The 24,002-nt window shown below is 43.1% G+C and overlaps 1 protein-coding gene across 1 annotated transcript; it reads left to right on the plus strand.

Moving 5' to 3' along the window:
• The first annotated feature begins 6,322 nt into the window (after window positions 1–6,322).
• HNRNPU (heterogeneous nuclear ribonucleoprotein U) lies at window positions 6,323–20,764 on the plus strand. Its single transcript, XM_050315252.1, has 14 exons — window positions 6,323–7,280; window positions 8,060–8,171; window positions 8,299–8,372; window positions 10,659–10,798; window positions 12,324–12,423; window positions 13,510–13,622; window positions 14,018–14,281; window positions 14,534–14,653; window positions 15,150–15,278; window positions 15,638–15,806; window positions 16,347–16,586; window positions 16,827–17,029; window positions 18,131–18,202; window positions 18,625–20,764. The coding sequence occupies exons 1-14, from the start codon at window positions 6,545–6,547 to the stop codon at window positions 18,676–18,678; spliced, it is 2,526 nt and encodes an 841-aa protein (XP_050171209.1). The 5' UTR covers window positions 6,323–6,544; the 3' UTR covers window positions 18,679–20,764.
• Window positions 20,765–24,002: the final 3,238 nt, after the last annotated feature.

The following is a 24,002-nucleotide window of genomic DNA, read 5'->3' on the forward strand; positions in this document are numbered from 1 at the left end:
TTTTTTGATGCTTTCCTAGGAAAACCTGTAGTTGATTGCTAGCAGTTACTTTTCTGTGTTGCCAAAAAAAGTTTCTGTTGTGCCTTAGTCTGTCATATGAAATGATGCTGGTTCTTCTCAGATTGAAAAAAAAAAAAAAAGAAAGGCTGAGCGAATGTGCTCCAGCAGAGTGGGTTAAAGAGCAGTCTAGGACAAAATGACTTTCTTTCCAGGGGCCGTTCTTCGAGGTTAACTCAGCTGGATAAAATGCAGTTTCCTAAAAAGAATCAACTGACCAAACTTCTGATCTCTTTCTTTATCCTGCTTGTCTATATTTTTTGATTTAAAGATGATATTGTGTACAGTCTTTAAGTGTTGCTAATGCTTGAACTGCTGTTCCCTGGTGCGTAGTTAGTTTTTGTGTATTCTCCTGAGCCCGTGCATGTGTGATGGGAGGTGAGTGGGCAGAAAGAAAAAGGCTCCATTTCCTTCTCTCACTCTCTGTGTAGGGAGGTTTTAATTTTCTTCTTTGAGCTGACTTCTTCTGGGGCTTAACAGAACTGGACTTTGGGATACTGCTTCCAAAGACCAAGACTCTGGGAAAAGGCAGTTTTGTACTTTCCAAGTTATTTTCTGGTGCTTAGGAGTCTGCTTAGTAGACCTCAGAATTTTTTACCAGCTGCCTTGTAGGATTGCCAGAGCAGTGCCTAAACAGGAAAGCTACATGGCACCTAGCTTTCTTCCCCCTTTATTTCTTTTTTTTTTCTTTTTTTTTTTAATTTTTTTTTTAATGGGCTGGACAATTTTCCTATCTAGAAAGTAATGCTGCGGAGAAGTTCAAGTTACTGCTTCTCTCTGCATGTAGTTCTCTTGATGCTGTAGAACTTCAAAACAAATAAGCGAACAAGTAATGGGTTAATGAATATTCAAAAATAGTTTGCTTACTCAGTTTTGCCCACCACAGATTCAAGGTATTCAATTGGACCATGGTGGCACCTTTTGTTAGCATACAATATTCTTATAAGTTCTGGGTCACTTATGGGATTTTGTTTAGCACAGCCTTCGCAATCTGTAGAAGCCATTCTTTGTGAACTGAGGGGACAGACGAAATGGCCTAAGAGCTGCCAGTGCTCTGGTGCCACAAAAAGTGTGTGGCTACTTCTCTTCTTTGACCAAAACATCTCAAGAGGGGAAAGAGAAAGTTGTATTAATAAGGTTTAAAGAGTAAAATTATGATAGGTGTATACTGTGTGTACTACAGAGGGTGTAGAGTACCAGAACAGGACGGAAAAACAACTCAAAAACATAGTAATCTGGACATTAGTGGGCGTTGTTTTTTTTAAAGTCAGATTGAACAGAAAAGTTGTATTATGCAAGAGCTGATCAACTGGCTGCCTATTGTGAATTGTCCTGTCACCTGCACTTTTTGCATCTGCCTTCCATGATTGTTTGGGTTTAGTTACATATATTGACCACATGTGTCCTCATAAATGAGCAGAAAGGTACACTGGAGCTCAACTGCAAAACCTACTTATGATTGTTTTAATAGTCCCTTAGTGAGATTAATTGATACTCTCTTGAAATACTTGTTTCACGTAGTCTTCTCACAAGAAAACTGTATATTTTGGAAGCTGATTTACAATGCTACCTCCTCTTTCACAGACTGACTGCTGTGCAGAGGAGTTTAGCTTGTCTAAATTTCCAGAGTTCACAGCTCCACTCTAGTGAATGTGTATATCTGGCAAGTTACAAAAAAATCTTAAGGAACTGCAGATGTCTGATTTGTGGAGCTGAATATCTTCTTATGAACTAGTTCATATGCAACACTCAAGAATTGTGTAGTCAGTAAACTTCTGTATGGTTCTGAATAAAGCCAAATGAATCCTGGCTTTTATGTTGGAGAATGCAGCCCTTTTTTTCAAGGCCAGGCTTAAAAGCTGTAAGTCTTAGAATGCTCTGAATTGAGAAACTGTTTCTCTTAGAAACTCATGGGCTTGGGTTTTGGCTTTTCTTTTTTTCTTTTTTTTTTTTCTGTAAGAAAAGTTACTTCTTGAAAAGGGAGAGAGAGAGATTCTTGTTGCTATGGGGTCAGTGAGCGCTTGCCCTTTAAACTGTGAGAAACGTGGCTTGTGGCTAATTTGTAATGTCCCAGTGTAGCTTTTCAGTACTTCTGCTTGATGGGGTTGTTCAAACACTTCATCCAGCAAAGGAAAAACAAAATAGCATCAGGACTGACAGCCCACATGGAGGCCCAGGAAGTGTAGTAAGAGAAAGCTGCTACGGAGGAGGACTGGCTAACCAAATCAGTGCCAGAAAGCTGAATTTCAGTCCCTTGAATACTGTTAGATCTACTTGTAATTAGGCAGTAACTACCCTTAGGTCTGAAAGCATCCTCAGGACCTGACTGATCTAGTTCCTTTGCAAATAATAGGCCTAGGTGTGACATATGACCACCTTATTTCTGAGACAAATTGAACTCCTTTGATATTAAAATGTCATGGAGAGATTATAGATAGTACAAGGCAAGGTCAGTCTAGTTCAGCATCCTGACCCTGATAGTGAGCGGTAGTGCATGTCAGGGAAAGAGGAGCACAGGGCAAGGGTAGTGGTATTTCTCCAAAACAAACTCCCAGCCTCCTGGCAGATAGAGCCTAAAGATATCCTCTACAGATAGAGCCTGCCTATGGAGATATATAGATAGGGGGTTTCTCTGGGCTAAGAAATCATCAGAACTGACCCTTTGTCATGAAACCTCACTTGTGACAAATTAGCACTTTAAAAATGTCTGAAAATTTCTGACTGGTTCTAATAATGATTGATGAAGATTTGGCAAGGAGAGATGAAAAGGGAGAAAGAAAAAGACTTGTTCCACATGTTGCTTGCTATCATAAAAGGCAGCAGAGTATTGCAAGAATGATATTCTCTTTTAAAGTAACAGTATGGTGAATGTGGAACTCTGAAGGCAATATTAATTGAGGGTAGATGGGTTAAGGACGGGCAGAAGAGACCAAGAACATGGTTCAGTGATGGTTAGACATAGGGTAAAGCATGAGAAGAAAAGCCAGAAAGGGACAGATAAGGCCTGTAGGAGAACAGAACAGGGCAAGATAAATGCCTGGGTTCCCCTGCAACACTGACAGTGTATATAAAGGTTCAAAACCCAGGTGGGATGGACTCTTGAGACTGTTCAGTCCCCTCCTGAAAGCCTGCTCTTCTTTTTGTTACGCCTTTGTGACTGCTCTTGGCAAACTGGAGGAGGAGAGAGATTTGGAAGGACTAAGGGTGCATAATGGGAAGAACATTAAAGGTGAAGAGATCAATGAATTAAAGCTAAAGAAGTGAGGGAAACCAGAGCAAGGGATCTGTTGAAGGGCCAAGTTCCAGAGGGAGGATCCCAAATTACATTTGAGAGGGGAGACTGGTTTGGAGAAGAACAGTTTAGGTTAGAAAGTAAAACAGTTAGGAGGAAAACGTTATCTGATGGTAAAAAGTGCATAGGATTGCATATAGGGAGATGTCACTTCTAATTTGAATGGAAAAGAAGTTTTTATATATTTTTTTTTTTTATATAGAGAGAGAGACAGAACACAATTTTAATGGAGGTGTACTTGTGGTTATCAGCAATGATGTTTTGTTTTTCATGTGGCCATAATCATACAAGTAGCAGCTTTGCAAATTAAAGGTTAATGTGCTTTCTTCTAGAACTTTCTTGTTTCAGGAGTTCGCATTACCAAACACTAATTTTTGACATGGCTGGCATCTGTTTATCTGCATGGTCTGTGAAAAGCAGAGTTGAAGCATCTATTTACTATCTGAATTAAGAGAGGGTACAGCAATTAGGAGAGCATATCCCTCTAACTCATTTGTCTTCTTCAAAGTATGAATAAGGAAAAGGCAAACATCTGAAACACAGGATTCAAAGAGGACAAGGGAAAGAATCTTAGATTCTTTTCCCAGGCACAGATATGTAAGAAATACGTATTTAACTTAAACATATTTTTTTTTTGTACTGAGAGGCAGTCATTCAGGTTACATATCTATTTCAGTTATACGTGTATTTTGTTAGCTTTATGATTATTTGCAACTATTTATTTACAATTTATTATTTACAGTTGAAGCGCCTGACATCTGAAAATCAACTGAAATTTCTCACTTCTATAACAATAGGTAACGTAACTGTAGTCTGAAAACAGTCCTGCTACACTTGTTTGGTAGTTAGTTAAGTGTGTGGTTAGATAATAAGCATTAGCCGTACTATGATGGTACGAATTAATCTCCTTTAAAAATATGTTTAGCCTTCTAAGTGGTTTAATAAACAGATAGCTGTAATAACTGAAAAAAAAAAAAAAAGTTAGTAGTGCTAAAATTCGGGGGGGTAGAGGGAGGAATATGATTTTGACTTTATGTACTTGTGCCTTTTTAAACAGGCTTGAATGCTTTAGGATAAGAAATCTCTCCATGTGCCTCAAAGCTGTTAGGTGTTTTGTTTCTCCATGGTAACAGGAGTATAAAGCAGTATGAGCATATTACTGAAGTAGGGAGACATGACATTGTTTAGGAATGGGATTACATGTTAGGACTGCAGCTCTGGAGTGATTCTGAATTAGGTGTTTTCTAATACACAGGTGCTGTGAATGTGTGCAGATGAGCTAAATAAAGTCAAGGCTTATGAACCCAAAGCTGGCCTAAAACACTCTATCAGTCTATAAAGTTTGCAGACAGGTCGATTAGGCTCTTACAGAAACGTGGCTGAACATGTGAAAAGGGCTATGCCCGATCAAGGTCTAAATGTAGAGCTCCATCTGATATAACAGAAATCAGAAAGACTTAATGATGTCTTTTCTGTTTAAATTTGTTTACATACAAAAAAAGAACATGGAGGTTGGACAAGCAGATGACATCTAAATTAATACAGAGCTGTCTGTAAGTTTTAGTCAGTAATCCTGCAATATTAACTAGGTGATCTCTGTTTACTTTTGTTGCCACCTTGGCAGAACAGCATACATCAAGAATTCCTCAGCGGACTAGCTAAGAGAGTTCTTTCATGAAGAAATGAACAAAGGTAATGATTTATAGTAGCACAGCTTCCTCACACACTAATCTCTCCCTTGCACTGATGCACTCTTACCCTTTTCTTCCCCTATTGAGATGACTCTGACCTACTGGAGTGAGATAAAATCTACTAACTTGCACTTATAGTAAGGGAAAGGTTCTGGCAACCTTTTTCTCATCTGTACATATTTCATCTCGTCCTGTCTCAGTTCCAGCAAGCTGTTCTGTAGCGCTGGGTTGAGCTAACCTTGCTGACTGAGTCGTGTTTCCTCGCAATCGATGTAGCCTGACTGAGGAGAGAGCAGTGTGTGCCTGTATGTGCTTGAAAGAGCCCTTTCCTTGTGCGGTTAAAAGAGAGTGACTTCCTTGTCTCTCCTCCCTTCCTCTCGGGGCAGGTAAAAGTAATTTGTTCTGGTTCAGAAGGCCACGCGATGTGCACCAACACAAGGCAACTTCGTGCCAAACACGCCTTCCCTTCTGTTGCGCCTCATACCGATGGTTTTGACTTGCTTTCCTTTTCCTGCAAGGGAAAATTAGTTTTTTATTCCTGCTCCCTAAGGAAGCCGAGTCGTAGATCAGTGCTGCCTTCCTGTTCATGCGAAATCCTCTCCCTTGTTAGTTCTCATGTTAGTTCTGACCGAATTGGTAAAAGCCAGAATTCATCCACTGTGCCACTTGGGTGGCTGGGGAGAGCCCCCAGTTGATGCTGCGCAGAGGGGGGTGGGGGACAGGAGGGAAAGCTGAGCGATGTTGGTTGGCGGGCGGGCTCTGTGCCGAGCCCCGGCTGAGGCACTCGCGAACCTTTGTTATGGCCGGGCTGTGCTGTAGGGTCAGCCCCGCGCCCGCTTCCTCCCGCTGCTGCGGGGACGCGGGTCGCTCGCCCCGCTCCTGCCCTTACATAACCGCGTTAGCAGGGCTGTGCCAGGGGAGCTATTTCGGGCGGCAGTGCCCCTTTTGGAAGCCTCTGCGCAATAAACCGTGCGGGACTAGGCCCGAGATGGGCGCCGGGGAGCGAGGGGAAGCAGGGCACAGCGCTGCGAGGCGGCGGCTCGAACGCGGGGGGGCATTTCGGTCGGGCCGTGGCCTCATGTCAGCGAGCGGGGGATGGGTCGGCGTGCCGGAGCGGCGTGCCGGTGACTCTGCCGCCAGGAAAGGGGCGGCGGGCCCCGCTGCGCTCGGCCGGGCATTTACGGTAACAGGGTGGTTACGGTAGCGCGGGAGGGCCTACGTGCGCGGGGGCGGGGCGGGGCGGCGCGCGCGCGGCGGCGGTGCGTGCGCGGCCCCGCGAGGCGCGTCTCCCTCGCGAGCTCGCGGTGAAAGGATTTGGCGCCAGGCGGGTCCCGCTCCGCAGCTCCCGCAGCCGCCGCAGCCGCACCGGCCCCCCGCGCCTCCCGCCCGCTCCCACCGCCCGCCGGGGCACCCACACTCCGCAGGCACAGCCAGAGCCGCCCGACCGTCCCTGCCCGCCGCCGCCCGCGCGCCGCCCAGGGACCGAGCCGCCAGCGCCGCCGCCATGAGCTGCTCGCCCGTGAACGTGAAGAAGCTGAAGGTGTCGGAGCTGAAGGAGGAGCTGAAAAAGCGGCGCCTCTCCGACAAGGGCCTCAAGGCCGAGCTCATGGAGCGGCTCCAGGCCGCGCTTGACCAGGAGGAGGCCGGCGGGGGCGGCCCCGCCAGCGGCGCGGCCGAGCCCGGCAACGGCAGCGTGGAGGGGGAGGCGGCCGAGAGCGGCGGAGGCGCCGCGCAGCTCCGCCAGGGGGGAGGCCCCGGCCAGGCCGCGGCCTCCGCCATGGAGGACGACGACGAGGAAGGGCTGGAGGCCGCCGATGGCGACGCCATGGAGCTGGGCGAGGAGAACGGCGAGCGGGCGGGGGCCGGGGGCGGCCCCATGGAGGAGGAGGCGGGCGGCGAGGAGGAGGAAGAGGAGGAGGAGGAGGATGAGAACGGCGATGACCAGGGATTCCAAGAGGGGGAGGACGAGCTGGCCGACGAGGAGGAGGCCGTGGCCGGAGACGCCAACGGGCACGGCGACCAGCAGCCGCCACAGCCCCAGCAGCTGCAGCAGCCCCCGCCGCTCCTCCCGCCGCGCGGCGCCGCCGCCGCCAAGGAGGCCCCGGGCAAGAGCGCCGGGGACGCCTCGGGGCCCGCCGCGGCCGCTGCCTCCGGCCCGGCGGGCCCCGCCAAGCAGCAGCAGCAGCAGAAGAAAGCGGAAGGCGGCGGCGGCGGCCGCCCCGGGGCTCAGGGCGCAGGGGGTGAGTGAGCGCGGGGGGGGCCATTAATCCCATCCCCCGCCCGCCATGGCGGGGCTGCCCGCAGGGGGTGTGGGGGCGGCTTCCGGGGCGCGCGCGGGAGGCCGTTGGCGGCCCCGCGCCTCGTGCGGGCCGGCGGGGGGGCCGCGCGGGGGAGGGGCCGTGGGGGAGGGGCGGCCGAGGGGCCGCTGGGGCGCGCTGCGCATTGTGCGCCGGGGGGCGCGCGGCGCGCGTGACGTCACTTCCTGTCTGGGCGCAGGGGATGGCGCTGGGAAGGCCCGGCGGTACAATGGAGGCGGGAGGAGGAGGAGGAATTCCTGCCCTGGGGCTCCCGCCCGCGGCCCACCGGGAGGAGGCGCAGTCGTGCGGATCGCGCCGTGCCCTTGCGAGCGGACGGGAATGTCCCGCTGTCCCCGCGGGGGGGAGGATGGGGGTGCGGCGTCGCGGCGGGTCCGATTTTTTTTTCTTTTTGTGGTCCTTTTATTTTTCTGGCTTTTCCGTGGGGATCTTAACACCGACGGCCGTACCGGCTGCTGCGTGGTGTACTGGCCATTTCTGTCTGCTAAATCACTTCTGACCCACGACAGATTTTGAGTCTCCCGAGAAAATTCGAGATACGGGGTTTTATCTTAATAAAAAAGGAAGACTCTTTTTTAGGATATTATTGCTTTTCCTATAGTATAGGTTCTTACAATTAACAAGCTTGTAGCCATCGGATGGATTTTATTCCTAATTAGATTAAAACTTGAAATAATTAAAATGAATCATTGATTTTGTTACAGGAGATGGTAAAATGGAACAAAAACCTGGTGAGAAGAAGAGGGGAGTGAAAAGACCACGTGAAGACCATGGCCGTGGATATTTCGAATACATTGAGGAAAATAAGTATAGCAGGTAAACAGACTTGATGCTGGGCAGCATTTTGGGAATGAGGAGGGGTAAAGTACAGAAAAGTGTCTGTTTTAATATTGTGAAAATACGTGTAGCTTTATTATCTTTTCTTTGGTCTTTGTTTTGTCAGGGCCAAGTCCCCTCAGCCACCTGTTGAAGAAGAAGATGAACATTTTGATGACACAGTGGTTTGTCTTGATACTTGTGAGTAGACATGCTTTCCTTTGCTCTGGAAAGATGTGATGTTATATATATATAATCTTAATGCCACACTTTCTGAAATGCAGGGAGAATACATTTGTTGACTTTCATTACCAGGTAACTAAAAAAAAAAGTGTTTCTACCCATTTTCAGTATACAGAGATCAGAAGGATATGCAGGTATATTAGCAGTAATAAGCTTGGTTGTCCTGCAGAGTCTGTGGTGACAGTTCTGTGAAGAAATCTTAACCAAAACTCTTATCTACTATGGAAGCTTGAGTGGCCAGATGTGGAGTGAACATAGAACACCCTGGAAACAGCTTGAGAAAATAGTTGTCCAACACTAATGCTTCAGAAAGATAGTCAGTAGTGTAGGTGGTTACAATAGTGTGGTTGGTGAAGTGAGCTTCTTGCATAGCTTGCACTATTTATGTACCAACCAGTCAGGTGTTCTTTCACATCTTTTGAGAAATTTAACAAAATCTGGTAAGGCCTCCTGAAAAGTGACCCATTTGTGCAACCTGGGGATTTATGGGCTTGGGTGGTGATTTGTGTAAGTGAGAAGGCAGAGAGAATTGGTTGGCAGAGCGCAGACGTTAAAAAGTACCTGCAAATGGGGTTTTTGGGGCAGATTATAAACATTGCCATTAACTGGGATGTACTGTAAGAGCAGAGCTGGCATTTGTATTCTTGAGGGTAAGTATAAGAACTTAGTGCAGTATTAGAAAACTGGAAAAAGTAGTGCTTGAACTTGTTGGATTCTTAAAGTGCCTGGAAGGAACGCTTAACTTCTGGCATTATCTCGCATATTTGTTAGTAGTTCCAGGTGGTTTTGTTCCCCCAACAAATGCTCTGAAAAGGAAGGAGGTGTTAGTTTATAACCCACATAAACTACTGAATATGCCATCCTTGACATTTTGGTAACTAAATCTCAAGTCTCTAGCTGCTAACCTGGTGAGTAGCCACCTCTGTGGCAGCTTTGGATTTTCCCAATGACTGAGTAAATGGCTGTTGTTAATTATTACTATTTCTAGTAATAAAAATAATTCCTAGTGAAAAGTTTTCTTACTGGACAAACTGTGATTTAAAGTGTTAACAGACTGTTTGGAGATAAGATTCAAATGTATCTTAAAGACCTAAAATGCGTTTCATTTCTCATGGTTACAAGGAAGCTGTAATTTGAAATTATGTTATTTCCTGTTCTATAAGTAACATGCAAAGGTGGGTTTCTTCAGTGTGATTTTATCTGATTTTCACACAACAAATAAAAGTTAGAAGTACTAATGAGGAAACACTTGGAAAACAAATACTGTTGCAGTTGGGGATGGCTGTATGCAAACAAAAGATCTTGTGCACGACAGTTGCCAGTAATACAGGGCAGACTGCATTTGGTGTGCTCAGGCAGCATGCAGGTTTTACACTAGAGGAGAACTCACTGTTAGCTCCTTTCTCACCTTTTTTGTAACCATCAAATAGGTTTGGAGCTTCCTCTATGGATTCCCTGATCCGGAGAATTAAAATGCTCGATGCTGCACCCCATCTTACCATTTGGCGTTGTCTTTCTGAAGCCTCTTAAAAGATTCATTAGGAATTTGATGGTGTTCAGCTCTGAAGATGCCTGTAAAAGCAGGGTTCCACTTAAGTTCTTAGAGTGATAGGCGAATTCATAGTGTAGGTCTTGTTTCTGGTCTGAAGTAGGCTCTCAGGCTAAACACAGAGAGTGTTTGACTTAAACACCTGTATTTTAATTGGCTTAATCTAATGGGACTCCCTAATTGACTGTATTAACCAGAGACCATTTTCAGGACTCAGAAATACTTTCATTCATGTTTACTTCTTAGCAGCCCTTAAATTTGGGGGTGAGCCGTAAGAATACTTCAAAACCAGGTCTCTAGCACATACTGCCAAGAGCACGATGCAGATTGCTCTATACTGGCAGATATAGGTAATCAACAAAGAAGACTCAAGTAGGTAGATAAGGTGAAATTCAGGGGCTTTTAAGCAGATGGAAAAAACAGAGGGGAAATGGGTGACAAAAGTGAAGATAACACCTTGAAAAATTGCTCTTCTTAGCTGTTTTTCTTTTAAGACTTCATGCTGAGCTTCAGCCTGCAGCTCCATCTAAGCATGTGTTGAGTTGCGAGTTGCTTTTCTGAAAGCTGCTGAGTACTTGCTGGCAGTTTGTCTTGAATATCACTTTTGAAAGCTGACGTCACCTTTAATGCATACAATTGGACACCTGTGCGTTATTTTGTAATCAGAGTAAACAGAATGATTTTTATGTTAACAGATAACTGTGACCTGCATTTTAAAATCTCAAGAGACCGGTTTAGTGCTTCCTCTCTGACCATGGAAAGCTTTGCTTTCCTTTGGGCTGGAGGGAGAGCCTCCTATGGAGTTTCTAAAGGCAAAGTCTGCTTTGAGATGAAGGTGAGTTAAACTGATGCTTACAGGAGACTGTTTTGCATGCTTAAATATGTTGTTTATATTTGTCAGATTTTCTGCACTTAGTTAAGTTAAAACTGTTTCATGTGAACAGCACTCTGGAAAGGCCCTGTCTTACGTGCCTGTGAAATATTCTTGATAAAAGATGGCTCAATTATAAGAACTTTCATTTAACAGCAAAAAAAACCCCAAACAAACCCCCACAAACCCCTTCATTTCATCTGAATGAGACTTCTTGTCTCATTTTTTAACCAAGAATTCTGTTTGGCATCTCATGCATCAACGCTTGCAGAATTTTTATACTGTCTAGTCAGAAGTTTGCATGGACTTTCTGAAGATTACAGAGAGCTTGACTTTTTCTTTAAAAAGGGAATATAAATTATCCCAGCAGTCCTTTCCATTTCCACTTAGTCCTTGAGTTTGACTTGCTTCAGGTAGAGATTTGGGCTGGATGACCTCCAGAGGTCCCTTTCAACATGATTAACTCTTGACTTGATGCATTGAATGTGAGTATTTAGCAGGTAGTTAAAATTTGAGAACAAAAGTTCTCCTTAAGGCTAAAAACAGCAAAGAGCAATCTGCCTTGTAATAAACTGATTTCTCCAACTTGTGGATGGAAGAGTAACAGGAGCACAAAACTTGAATGGTTTTTTTATTACTTTTTTTTTTTTAATTAAACCATGTTAAAGGCTTCTTTGCATATGATGTGCCTGTGTATACAAATGCTTACTCTTCTCTTCCTCTAGTGCTTCCAAATGTAACTCCTACCATGAGAACTAGGTAGTAATCCCATTCTCCATGCTGTTGCATGGAGTGATTTCTGTGTCTGTTGGTACCTTTAGCTTTGAGAGGCCAGTGAAGTGAAATTAATGTCACTATTGCCCTGTTTGCTTTCAAATCAGTTTGACCTCAGTCACATGACTTGAATAATAGTGGAAGCTGGTACGATACTGATGGGTTTTTCACTTGAATTTGGTGAAGTTTGTAAATGCAGTTAAGAAATAACTGATTGCCTACAGATTTCCAGTGCTTTTAGGTGGTTTGTTGGGTTTTTTTTGTTTAAATCTGGTTATGTTGTTTGGAAGTTGGCAGTTTGCCCAGGAAGTCTGCTTACAGCGGAAAGGGATGAGTGTAATATTTGCCCCAGTCTATAAAAAGCAATTTTTTTTATCCATTGCATATTTTTTTAGCAGAGTAATTTACTGTTAATCCCACCTTTATGGCAGCTCTTTTGATTTTTATAAATATGTATACATCTTGTTTGTGATATTAATACAGTGTCAAAAGGACTTAAGGCTTTTGGCTTCAGTCTTCCTTTCTAAGTCAGGAGATGAAACTATTTAGTCATTGGCTTGTGGTTTCAGAATGTTTTATTTTTGCAGAAGGTGATTACTTAGACCTAGCAAAGATTTAACCAATGTGTAAAGGTTCCAAATACTACCTTTTGTGTTTCCATCTTGTTAGTGTCTAATAAATATCGCTTACCTTTTGCTGAATAATTTAAAAATAGGTTACAGAAAAGATTCCTGTTAAACACCTGTATACAAAAGACATTGACATACATGAAGTGCGAGTTGGCTGGTCACTGAACACAAGTGGAATGTTGCTTGGTAAGACTTAAATGTTTGATTGCTTTTGTGTTGTATATGCTGAATATGGCTGAAGTTTTAAATCATCTTTTTCTGAAGCAGGTGGGGCAAGCTTAGTAGTCTGTTTGTTCTGAAAGTCTTTATTTGGTCCTAGTAATAAACTTCCTGCACCATGTCCTGTAAATGACTCAAATGAAACCATTAAGTTTTACAGGCTTGTAAGGAGTACATAATTTCCAGTGGTCAGGTATGGCTTGTGGAGAACATTATCAAATACTTGACAAGATAAGGATTTCTCCTTTTCATGTAGTGTCTTAAGTGGGAACAGGGGCTGCCCTTCCCTCTCCCCCATTTTTCTTCAAGGGTGGGGTGTAGTGTAAGATTTAACCAGTGAAAGAAATTAATGGATAACTCCATTATCAATCTTTCGGCTTGGGAGGGGAAATCCTAATTTTTGAAAATAGTTGGAAAGAAAGAAGTACAACTTCTTAAATATATGGCAAATAGTCATAATAATATTGACAGATCATATTTGTTGCTGAAACACATCTTTGTGGGAAATGTGTATGAGTTGGGATGTTCTGACATCAGCAACAGCTTTCTAGTTAAGTACTTAAGTTCCACCTGAGTGCTTGTGTTTGACACTTCCTGTTAGCTTGTTCCTTGCAGCTTCATCCTCAGCTGTCGCATAGGCTGACTGTCTGCTAAACTCCCTTTAAAATGGGAGGGGTAAGTGCTACTGGAGCATTTAGAAAGCCTTTCTGACTACGTTACAGCAGGTATACCAGTGCATAATGTGAGGTCTTTAGAGTTTAAAAATACTTGCTTATGTCTTTATCGGGCAGTTCAGCTTTATTGCCAGCATGATACTGGAACCAGCAGCATAAGGCTCTTAAAACTGGGATGAGGAAACACTGCCATTCCATCTCAAGTGAGAGTATTCTTGAGCAGAAAATTGAGTTTGTGTAACTGTTTGGAGTCATAGCTTGTTTTGGCATTAATAAAAATACTCTGAACTGCAGCTTACCTAAGTAGCTGTAAAGTAACTTATTTCTAAAAAGTTAGGTGGGAATGCCTGTTTTTAATTAGTTTAAATTATTTCTTCAGGTGAAGAAGAATTTTCTTATGGGTATTCTCTAAAAGGAATAAAGACTTGCAATTGTGAGACTGAAGACTTTGGTGAGAAGTTTGATGAAAATGATGTGATTGGATGTTTTGCTGTAAGTTTTCACTTATATTCTCTTTTGAGGAAAAACATCCTTGAATTTTTAGACTCCTTTGATGTGATAAGCGGTAAAGCAAATACATAAAATCGTAGGAGCAAGACAAGTTGTTTAACAGGAAAACGGTAGAAGCAGCAGCTATTATCAACAGTGGCTGCTGGCAGCATGATTTTGTATTCATAAACAAATGTCTTCAAAACCTTTAACAAAAAATCAGATCTTAAACAAGATGATCATTGGCAGTAACACATTGTAAGAGAAAATTTGTTTTAGTTCCTTTATGATATAGCAGTGTTACAGAAGTTAAATAAATATAGTGAGTATTGTGAAGTGACTAATACAACTATAGAGTAGGTAACTGTATCCAACTTGATCTTTTGTCTGAAAAACAGAATTTTGATGGTGATGAAGTGGAACTCTCATATTCCAAGAATGGACAAGAGCTTGGTGTTGCATTCAAAATAAGCAAGGAAGTTCTTGATGGGCGACCACTCTTTCCACATGTTCTCTGCCATAACTGTGCGGTTGAGTTTAACTTTGGTCAGAAGGAGGAACCTTACTTTCCTGTTCCTGAAGAGTATACCTTCATCCAGAAGGTCCCCCTGGAGGATAGGGTCCGAGGACCAAAGGGACCTGAGCAAAAGAAAGACTGTGAGGTAAGTTTCTTCTTGATAATCTCAACGTTGTTAAAATAAGATGCATGGCAGTGATAGACCTAAGCAGACTATTACACCACACTCTCTGATGTTTGGGAGCTTTAATACTTGGTATCCTGTGACTGTTCACTACCACCACCCCCCCTGACACTCCCACATTCCCTCTCAGTATTCATTAGGCTTTCTGGGCTAAGTTGCATATTAAAGAAAATCTTTGAACTAGTGTCTCAAGTACAGAACTTTTTGTCATAGGTGGTGATGATGATTGGTTTGCCTGGGGCTGGCAAGACTACATGGGTTACTAAACATGCAGCAGCAAATCCTGGGAAATACAACATTCTTGGGACAAATACTATTATGGACAAAATGATGGTAAGTGAAAATGCGACACTTGATTTTTTGATATATAAAGACTTGTTATAAATCCAAGGTCTCTGGCTGCTGTGGGATTCTTTTATATCAAACTGGCTACATGTTAGCTAGTGACTGGTAAAAGTCTTTTTGCCCTGCTGAGCTGCTCATTTGTATGTGGCACAGCAGAATTCTGAAGCTTTTTGTGGTAATATATAAGAAATAGCTGTTGTTGACTCTTTAATGTATTTCTATTTCTATGTTACTGTTCAGAGAATAGAATGTTTAGCTGGACTTAGTATTGTGGTGAGCATACCTTGAACTGAACTGTATTGATTCGCCTAGAGTATTTGTTTATAAAGCTCTGTGTCTTATGGAGGCTTGAGAGTTTTAGTTATGAGTTTGCAGCTATGGCCTTCAACTGAACAATCCATGAATTGAGGTGGAAAGTAGTTGGCAAAGAAAATGTTAGCCATGTGTTTCAGGACTACTTTAACTCTGGAAAATCTCTCCGTAGGTTGCAGGTTTTAAGCGTCAGATGGCAGACACTGGGAAACTTAACACACTGTTGCAGAGAGCTCCACAGTGTCTTGGGAAGTTCATTGAGATTGCAGCTCGTAAGAAGCGGAATTTCATTTTGGATCAGGTAGAAACTTCAGTGAAAAACGGTTAAGGAAATTTGTTATAGGCTGTAATGTAGTAATTAACTGGGATTAAAGTTACATTGTAATAGCAGTTTCACTTACTTACTGTTCAGGGGACACAAAGTTGAGATATTACTACAAGTGCTTGTCTGAACTTCTTTAGATTTATGGGATGTGGGAGGAATAGTGTTTTAACACGTGGATATGAGTTCGTAACTTTGCATTGTGCAGCATCTTTATGTCCAGTTATTTGTAAACTTCATTGCAAGCTCTTGTAGAGGTGAAGTCTATACACCATAAGTTGACTTCCTTAACTCTTACAATGACAGCTACGTGTAGTAAGTTACTGCATTTTTTTCAGACAAATGTGTCTGCAGCTGCGCAGAGGAGAAAAATGTGCCTGTTTGCAGGCTTCCAGCGCAAAGCAGTTGTTGTTTGCCCAAAAGATGAAGACTACAAGCAAAGAACACAAAAGAAGGCAGAGGTGGAGGGAAAAGATCTTCCAGAGCATGCAGTTCTCAAAATGAAAGGCATGGAACATAATCCTATACTGTGTTTTAGGATGCTGACTATCTGTTTAAAGGATTAAGTAAACGTGAAGTCTAAAAAAAATCACTTTATCTTAAACAGTTGTACTTAAACAAAACTGGAAGACTATTGTAACTTGGTAGGATAACACTATATTGTGTTCCCTCTGCTGCAGTCCTTAACACTACTCAGTTATGCTGATACGCTTCATGCAGATGCACAAAGCTGTCTTGGCATAAAGTGCCCTATATGAGTGATATATTTGGCAGAAACTGGTATTCTGAGTGGAGGCTTATAAAAGAAAAAAAAAAAGATACAGGCAGAATGTTTTTGAGGTTTGGAACAGTACTGGTAACTCCATGAAGACCTGTTTATTTCTTTTGTCACTGTTACATTTCCTAAATGCTCAAATTATGTAATTTTGTCCCTGTGCTTGAGGGAATGCAGGGGGTGGGAGGAAGAATGGGAGAAAGGTGGTTAAATTGCAGCTTTGATTGTAGCTGGATGTAGATGCTGAATACTCAGTGTTTTTGCAATTATAGGGAACTTCACACTGCCAGAGGTAGCAGAATGTTTTGATGAAATAATCTATGTAGAGTTGCAAAAAGAAGAAGCTCAGAAGCTTTTGGAACAGTACAAAGAAGAAAGTAAGAAAGCTCTTCCGCCAGAAAAGAAACAGAACACTGGCTCAAAGAAGAACAAGAAGAGCAATAAAAATCAGTTTAATAGGGGTCAGAGAGGACGTGGAGGATTCAACATGCGGGGCAACTTCAGAGGAGGAGGTGAGCCTAAAAATAAGGCTGTGAATTCTGGAGGTTGCTGATACTGAGGGGAAAAAAGGGTGTAGTACTTGCAATGCAGTTATTATTTAGCGGCAATCTTGCTTTCAATTTCAGCAAGTTTTAATGTTCTAGTGCAGAGTTAATTGTCCCGCTTAAATGAGAAAATTGTCAAAATCCTGGATGGCACTGTTGACTTCATGTAGGAAATGCGTAAGACCTGAAGTAACTCTCTCCCTGCAGTCCCTGGCAATCGTGGTGGATACAACAGAAGGGGAGGCAACATGCCTCAGCGAGGTGGTGGAGGTGGCGGTGGTGGTGGTGGCAGCAGCGGTGCGATTGGCTACCCGTATCCTCGCGGCCCTGTCTTTCCAAGCAGAGGTGGCTACTCAAACAGAGGAAACTATAACAGAGGTGGAATGCCCAACAGGGGGAACTACAACCAGGTGATGCTTGGGTGGGGAGGGGGGATTGACTGGGTTAACTGCAAGTACTGTGGATGAGGTTGTTTGAAAGGTTTGGTGGCTGTAAACAGCCGCACGCTTGGTTGTGGTGCTACAGCACTGCCACACTGCAAGGCCTTTCCAGTTCAGTGCATGTGCCCAGGGCTCTGAATGTAAGAAGTGGTGATAGGGATGTGGAGGTTCCATGTTAAGGCTGTGCCTCTGTCCTGTTAAAGACCAAGATTTCTAGGGCATGTATGTGAAGGCTTGCGTTTGGGATTTTTTGTCACATGTCTTCCCCTCTCCATCCTGACAATAGTAGTAACTGTTGTTTGACTTCAGGGTCAAGATGTATCTTTATCAAATATTTAGGGAACTTATGGAAATGACTCAGACTTGTCTTGGTGTCTGGTATCAACCACAGCTAGTAAAGACACTAGCCTAGGTCTTACCTGGTGGAATATCAGTGGAATTAATGGAAAAAAATTTGGATTACTGAAAAGCCAGCAGATGGAGCCCAAGCCAGTAAACATGGCTCAGGTTTGCATAATACTGACAAACAGGAGAAATGCAATATTTTATCTACTAATGTCAATGTCCTTTTGTTGTACCATAACTTCTGTTTAAAGTTCTGTGGGCTAGCTCTTCTATTTTCAGTTGTGTGACCCACATCCTTTTGTCTGATCAGATAACATATCCTTGTAGCAACTACAGCCTTTCCTAACTGAAAATAGACAAGCTCTTGTATTTTTAGTTGTCCTGGTGCAGTTTAGCAGCTGAAAATAGGGTGAGTCAAAACGGGATTAGCCAGCTTTCCAGACCACTGGCAACAACAGTTTGAGCTGGCTTATTAATTCTGATGTTCTTGCCCCATGTTAGAAAAGGAGTTGCTTAGAGAGGGGAGGCTTTTGATATTCTAGTGTTTCTCAGGAGGGTTTTTTTGTGTAGTTTTTTTTGTTGCTTTGTTTTAACCCAGGACTGGTAGCTTGTATTTGAAAGCTTCTATACGCTGTGTGGTGTTTCAGTGGAAATAAAGATTAGTATTAGTACACTTCTGAAAAACACACATAGATGAAGTTGTTAAAAGCTGTTGTCCTCTTGCAGAACTTCAGAGGAAGGGGAAATAATCGTGGCTACAAAAACCAATCTCAGGGCTACAACCAGTGGCAGCAGGGTGTAAGTAGTCCCAACTTTACCTTTTTGCTGATTTTTTAACTTGAATATTTCAAAATGCTGACTGAAATAAATAAATGTGTAATCAAAACTGGATATTAAAATTTTCTAATGCTAGGTAATATCACTATAAATAGTTTCCTGTGCAAAATTTAATCTGGCTTCATGGTCTTGATATATCAAATATCAGCTGTGGCTTAACGGCCTTAATGGTATGTAGTAGTTGGTGTCACATTACTGCTGTGAAGTGAGCTCATAACTGCCTTCAGTTGTTCAGAAACTTGCTGCTATTGGAGAGGATTTTAATCTTCTCAAGTTCCAGGGGAACTAGATGTTTGTTAAATGCTTTTTTTTTTTTTTTCCTGTAAGAAATGTAACCATTTTGTGATTGCAGATTAAAACTAACTATTTATTCTTTATTGCAGCAATTCTGGGGTCAGAAGCCATGGAGTCAGCATTATCACCAAGGATATTATTGAATACCCAAATAAATGAACTGATACATATTTCTCCAAAACCTTCACAAGAAGTCGACTGTTTTCTTTAGTAGGCTAACTTTTTAAACATTCCACAAGAGGAAGTGCCTGCGGGTTCCTTTTTTAGAAGCTTTGTGGGTTGATTTTTTTCTTTTCTTTTTTTGTACATTTTTAATTGCAGTTTTAAAGTGATTCGTAAGAGAACCTCAGCATTGTGCACGATAAGAGAATGTGTCAGTATTTCAGGGTTCTGCATTTTATCTGTAAAATGTGACTTTTTTTTTACCACAACAAAAGTAAAACGTTGCTTTGTACCTGGTGTCTTTTTATTAAAGAATTTTCTCCTTTTTCCCCATCCCCCGATTTCTAAGAAACAGTCGTGAGTCATGTCACAATACGATAGCAATGTTAGCAACCAGATTCGTACGGAGGCTTCTCGGCAGCCCTCAAATACCATGAGATTATGTAAAGCTCCATATTACACTCCATCTTCACTATGAAGCTTTTGGGTCGGGAGGGGAGGAGGGGGAGGTAAAAGTTTCTGGCAATAACTAGGACTTTTTTGTAACACTTGGAACTCTTTAAGATGTTGGGGGCAAAGCAGAAACCTGGGGCTAAATAGTGAAGGTGGAGTGTATGTAGAAGCTCTTAAAGTTGTAAAACTCGGTTGCTTTATTTGTGGAGGCTCAAACTTGTGAAGGTACAACACCATAATTTCTTTTCCATTTGTTCTGCATTTTGATTCTGAAAAGAAGCTGGCTTTGCCCATTTCTTATTAAACAAAACTTGTTGTAAATCCAGTTGTCTAATGGGATCTATATGAAGTTAGCTGTGTGTCTGTATAACTCTTTCCCCACAAAATACTGTATACCTAGTGTGCTTGTAGTAGTTACTCCACCATTTTGTAAGCTAATGAAACTGTGAGTCACCCATTTTATATCTTAATTTTTAATCATGTCAATTCTCAAATGGGTGTATCTCCTTAGCCTGCTGATTCCTTTTCTCTTTAAAGAAGGTGGGTGGAGAAGTTTAACTCTAGACGTTTGTTTGCAATAAAATAAATTCATTTTACTCTTGTTTGGGATTGTCGCCATCAAGGTCTAAAATCCCTTTAAGGCTATAAAGAGGAAGAGAATGTATGAAAGTGACGATGTTGGACAGTTTTAAAACTCATTGCTGTGTACATGCTCAAATACTTGTGTTTCTTTAAAATCTGAAGTGGTGGTCGCTCTGTTAGAGATCTATCACATGTATAATTTCACAGTTTAACATGGTTATATGTATAGGGCAAAAGTCTTTGAGTTGGCTTGCATCATGTAAATCCACTTATCCTCTTTATTGTAAAATAGACATTAGGGAAGGGACTGGACAGGGAGTAGGATGGGAAGGAGGCTTGTCATGAAGTTTAACAGAGAGCTTCAATTTGTTTTAACTGCTATTATGTTCAGCTTTACGCTTCTGTAAAATTGTAGTGGCAATGTTAGCTGCTGACTTGTATTTTAATGCCATGAGACAGGGGAGAGATGTAACCGCTGTAAGTGGGGCTCGGCGTACGCGTGCGAGAACACGTGTCACTGCCGGCGTCGGGCTGTGCTGGCCGGGTCCTCACGGCAGCGTTTGGACTGGCAGAGGCTCCCTGGCAGCAGCCTAGAGCTGGAGTCCGTGTAGTGGGCGCTGCAAACTTTTCTCAAATGTTAGTCAATTTCTAGTAGTTTTCAGAAGTCAAGATAAAGTTGTGTTGCTCTTCTAGCCTTTATAGCAGATGCATATTGACATTAAACATTAACAGCACCACCTCCTTGTTAATATTGCTTTAAATCATCCCTTTGAATGAAAAAAATGTAAATTGTCTTTAAAGAAACGCTATTTAATGAACTAGAAATTTGGGGAATTGAAACCCAAATCTGTTCTGCTGAAATGGAATTTTCTTTAGACTTGAAAAAAAAAGTTTAGTGTAATTAAAGTCCATCTCCCTTCTACCCTCTTCACGAGAACTAACACTTTGTATGGAGTGCTGATCCTTTGCTTATTTTGGTACTCTATAAAATGATATAGTCTTAAACTGAAATATAAGAGCCTACACTTACTATGTGGTTGTAAAGCTTGTATTTTAATTCAAAAGTTGGGGATGTTTTGTTTTCAAGTCTTTCTCACACATACAGTGCTTTCACTTGTCTCAAAAGAGGAGTATCTTGTTTCTGTTGAAAATGCTCCTGTATGACAAAAGCTGTTTTGGTAACTTCAGCACTGGCTGTGCTGCTCGTGTTCTAAGGAACAGAATTCAGAAGAGCTTTAGCACATTGCACCACTGGGGCACGTGTAGTTCAGAGAGGGCACAGAAAAGTCCCATGTAGGTCCTGCTCGTGATTTGTCACGTTAGAGTGGAGACCAGCACTTGTGTGAGGCTGTGTGTTCAGCCTGGGTCTGCCCAGAGAGACCACCTCAGTATAGCTGTGATGATTCATAGAAGAGAGATTTGGTTTGCCATGTGAAAATGGCTTTTATAGAGAAGACATTACCTAGAAAATCAGTAATGCTAAAAAAAATTGTGGTTTGCATTTAAAAAGGACAATATCAGACTTGGCTGGTGGCTACAGAAAGGTGAGGAAGGCACAGCTATACACTGCCAACACAAGAGGGATGAGCCATCTGTCATATTGAGTGATTTCTTGCAGCTTACGAGGGCTTGTTTACATGCAGAAAAGTACCTGGATTACAGCAGCCACGCTGCTGGCAGCAGCTGCGCAGGCACTGACCTACAGCTGGGTTTGGGGTTTGTGGTTTTGGGTGGTTTTCATATTGGAGGGCAAACTGAGTTTGCTTTTTTCCTAACTGAGATGGGTTTTTTCTCCTAACGGAGTACAAAGCTGGAGAACCTTGGGCCTGGCTGTGTGGCAGGAGGAGCATGGCTTATGATGCCCGTGCAGCTCCTGGCAGCAGGAGCACTGCTGGTGATGGTACTCTCCCTGCAGCCCTGTCCGCTGAATCTGCTGACATCCCCCATCCTAGAACAGGCTGTAGCCGCCCTGCATCACATGAGGGGGCCACGCTCGTCTGGCTGCACACTGAAGGCAGGTCTGTGCTGGGTATCCTGGGAGGAAGTGCTCATTTAACAACGAAACATAAACTCCAGTTGTATTTCGGCCTTCGCTAGTAACAGTCGCTAGGATACACACTGTGTACAGGGAGGTGCTTCCCTGACATGCAACAGGCTTGGCAAGGAGATCTGTCCTGGGTCAAAGGACTTGGTAAACGCACTCAGCTGTGGGACAGCCAGGCCAGGCTTTGGTTCTGGGGTGCCATATGAGATCCCTACCCCAAAACCCTGGCTCTGCTGTCACGAGCTGGCCCTTCCAGTGCTGCACTGCTTCCTGTGCTGCACAGGGAGTACTTGGCAGTGCTGCCACGTGTGTAGGAGCTCAGTGTAAGTGGTGCCTGTACTTTCTGTGCCTACTGCAGGATAACTCTTCATCAGTGAAGACATTTTTAGACATTGTGCCCAATTTTTCAGACAGCAGAATGAACCAGTGTTCTGGCAATGCCACATGCAGTGCAAGCCACTTGCATTTAAAAAAATATTCATGGTGTAAGCCACTAGTTTGGGTATTTTTCTTAATTTCTCGCAACACTGGAGCAGTGTTTTTAATTAGAAATAGGTGATGAAGTCATCTTTTAAGATTAGGAAGTTTCCTTGTTCATGACCTTTTGAAAAGCTAGGCCAGTGCTTTCTAGAAGGGCAACCTCAGACTAAACCACAAGAAATCAAACTGAGTTACAGAGAGAGGTGAAGTACTTTGAGACTCCTGCAGATGTTTAAGTGCCAGGGGCTGGGCTCTCCCAAGCGAAGAAGTGTGCATATACTGTATTTGTGAACTAGCAAGGGAGGAGCAAGAACTGCTGGAGGCAATTCAGCCCAAAGCGCTGTGGAGGACAAGGAAAGCTCCAGGATGTCAGAAAAACTGCTGAGGGGAAAGCTCCCTCGAGAGTAGCTTTGTAAGTCAGGTGTTAACAAACCGGCTGTGGTGAACTTAAAGTAGCGCCTCTCTCTGCCATGCGCAGTTCTCATCCTGGGCAAAGCCACCTCCCCGTGCAGGTGGAGGGGGAAGGACACCTACTCTTAACAGTGGCAGATGAGTGGTTAGTTTTGTGCAGCTTTTCTCCTTTGCAAGGCATGAGCCATCTTCCCCAGCACAGCAGGCCTCCCCAGAGCCAGCCCTCGCAGGAAACTGGCTGAAATCAGGACTACACCAACAATTAATCTGGATGCAACTCTTGCCTTAGTTTGTCTTTCTGCCAGTACTGGGAGTGGCAGGAGGATTCGGCAGTGAATCGGTTGCTATGTTGTAGCTTAAAAAAACTCAACTGCGGTTTAAAAAAGATGCTAAATACTTAACACATTGTCAACATCAAAGGTGGAAAAACAGTGTAAAAAGCCTAGAAACACAATTACTTGTGTGGGTGACTTGATATACAGGTGTTACTTTAGACCAAGGTTTTTGTTCCCTCTTCTGGTTTGACTGACAATCTTTGACCTGCAGAGTAATTTTGGTCCTAGAAGTTACTGAAGTCAAAACTATGGGTAAGACAACTCAGCCAATTTTTCCTTCAAACTTTTTCATGCTCAAAAAATTTTTACAACTTGGTAGTTCAGGGCAGATCCAATTTACAATAATGACGTGGGGATCTCTTGTCTGGTTAGCATACAAGGATCCAAAGTGTACTTGTTTTTCTCAGTGTTAATTCTCCCTTTGCTAGGATCAGATGGCCGCTTAGTAGGACACCGCTGGTGACTGCTGTGGCATATAAATGCAAGTGTGTGTTCTCTGGTCTGAGTGTGGCCTTCATTTATGTCACATTAGCCCATGTTAACTCCTCTGCTACTCTCTGCTCTGGAGGTTTTCCTCCAGGTTTTAATAAATACTTGTTTGCCTTAGACATGGGGAGGTCTGTGCTGGCACTTAACAGACCACGAGTTCTGAAATGGTGATGATGCCCAAGACAATGGCAAAATAAATAGGCTCAGAATAGTACTAAAGATCTCCCTGGATGTAAATGCATGCCTAAAGTACAATGATTGTTTACAAAGTGAGAGATGCATGAAAGGTCTGATTCTTTCTTTCTAGTTTCCTTGTAACCTACTCAGACACAGCTAGAGCTATATTTGGGCTCTGCTGAACTTTCAGCATTTTGGGGCTGTTGAGCAAGCAGGTAAGATAAGCCTTGTATTATAAAAGAATTTCTGTCTTTGTAATAAGAAAGTAGTAAGAGATGAGGGAGAAGACATGAGTAAGCCTAGAAGGAGGGATTTCCTGCAATATTTTGTTCTG

The sequence above is a fragment of the Myiozetetes cayanensis genome, unplaced genomic scaffold, assembly GCF_022539395.1.
Source record: "Myiozetetes cayanensis isolate MyiCay16 unplaced genomic scaffold, myiCay2020 scf2-11, whole genome shotgun sequence".
NCBI classification, from domain to species: Eukaryota; Metazoa; Chordata; class Aves; order Passeriformes; family Tyrannidae; genus Myiozetetes; species Myiozetetes cayanensis.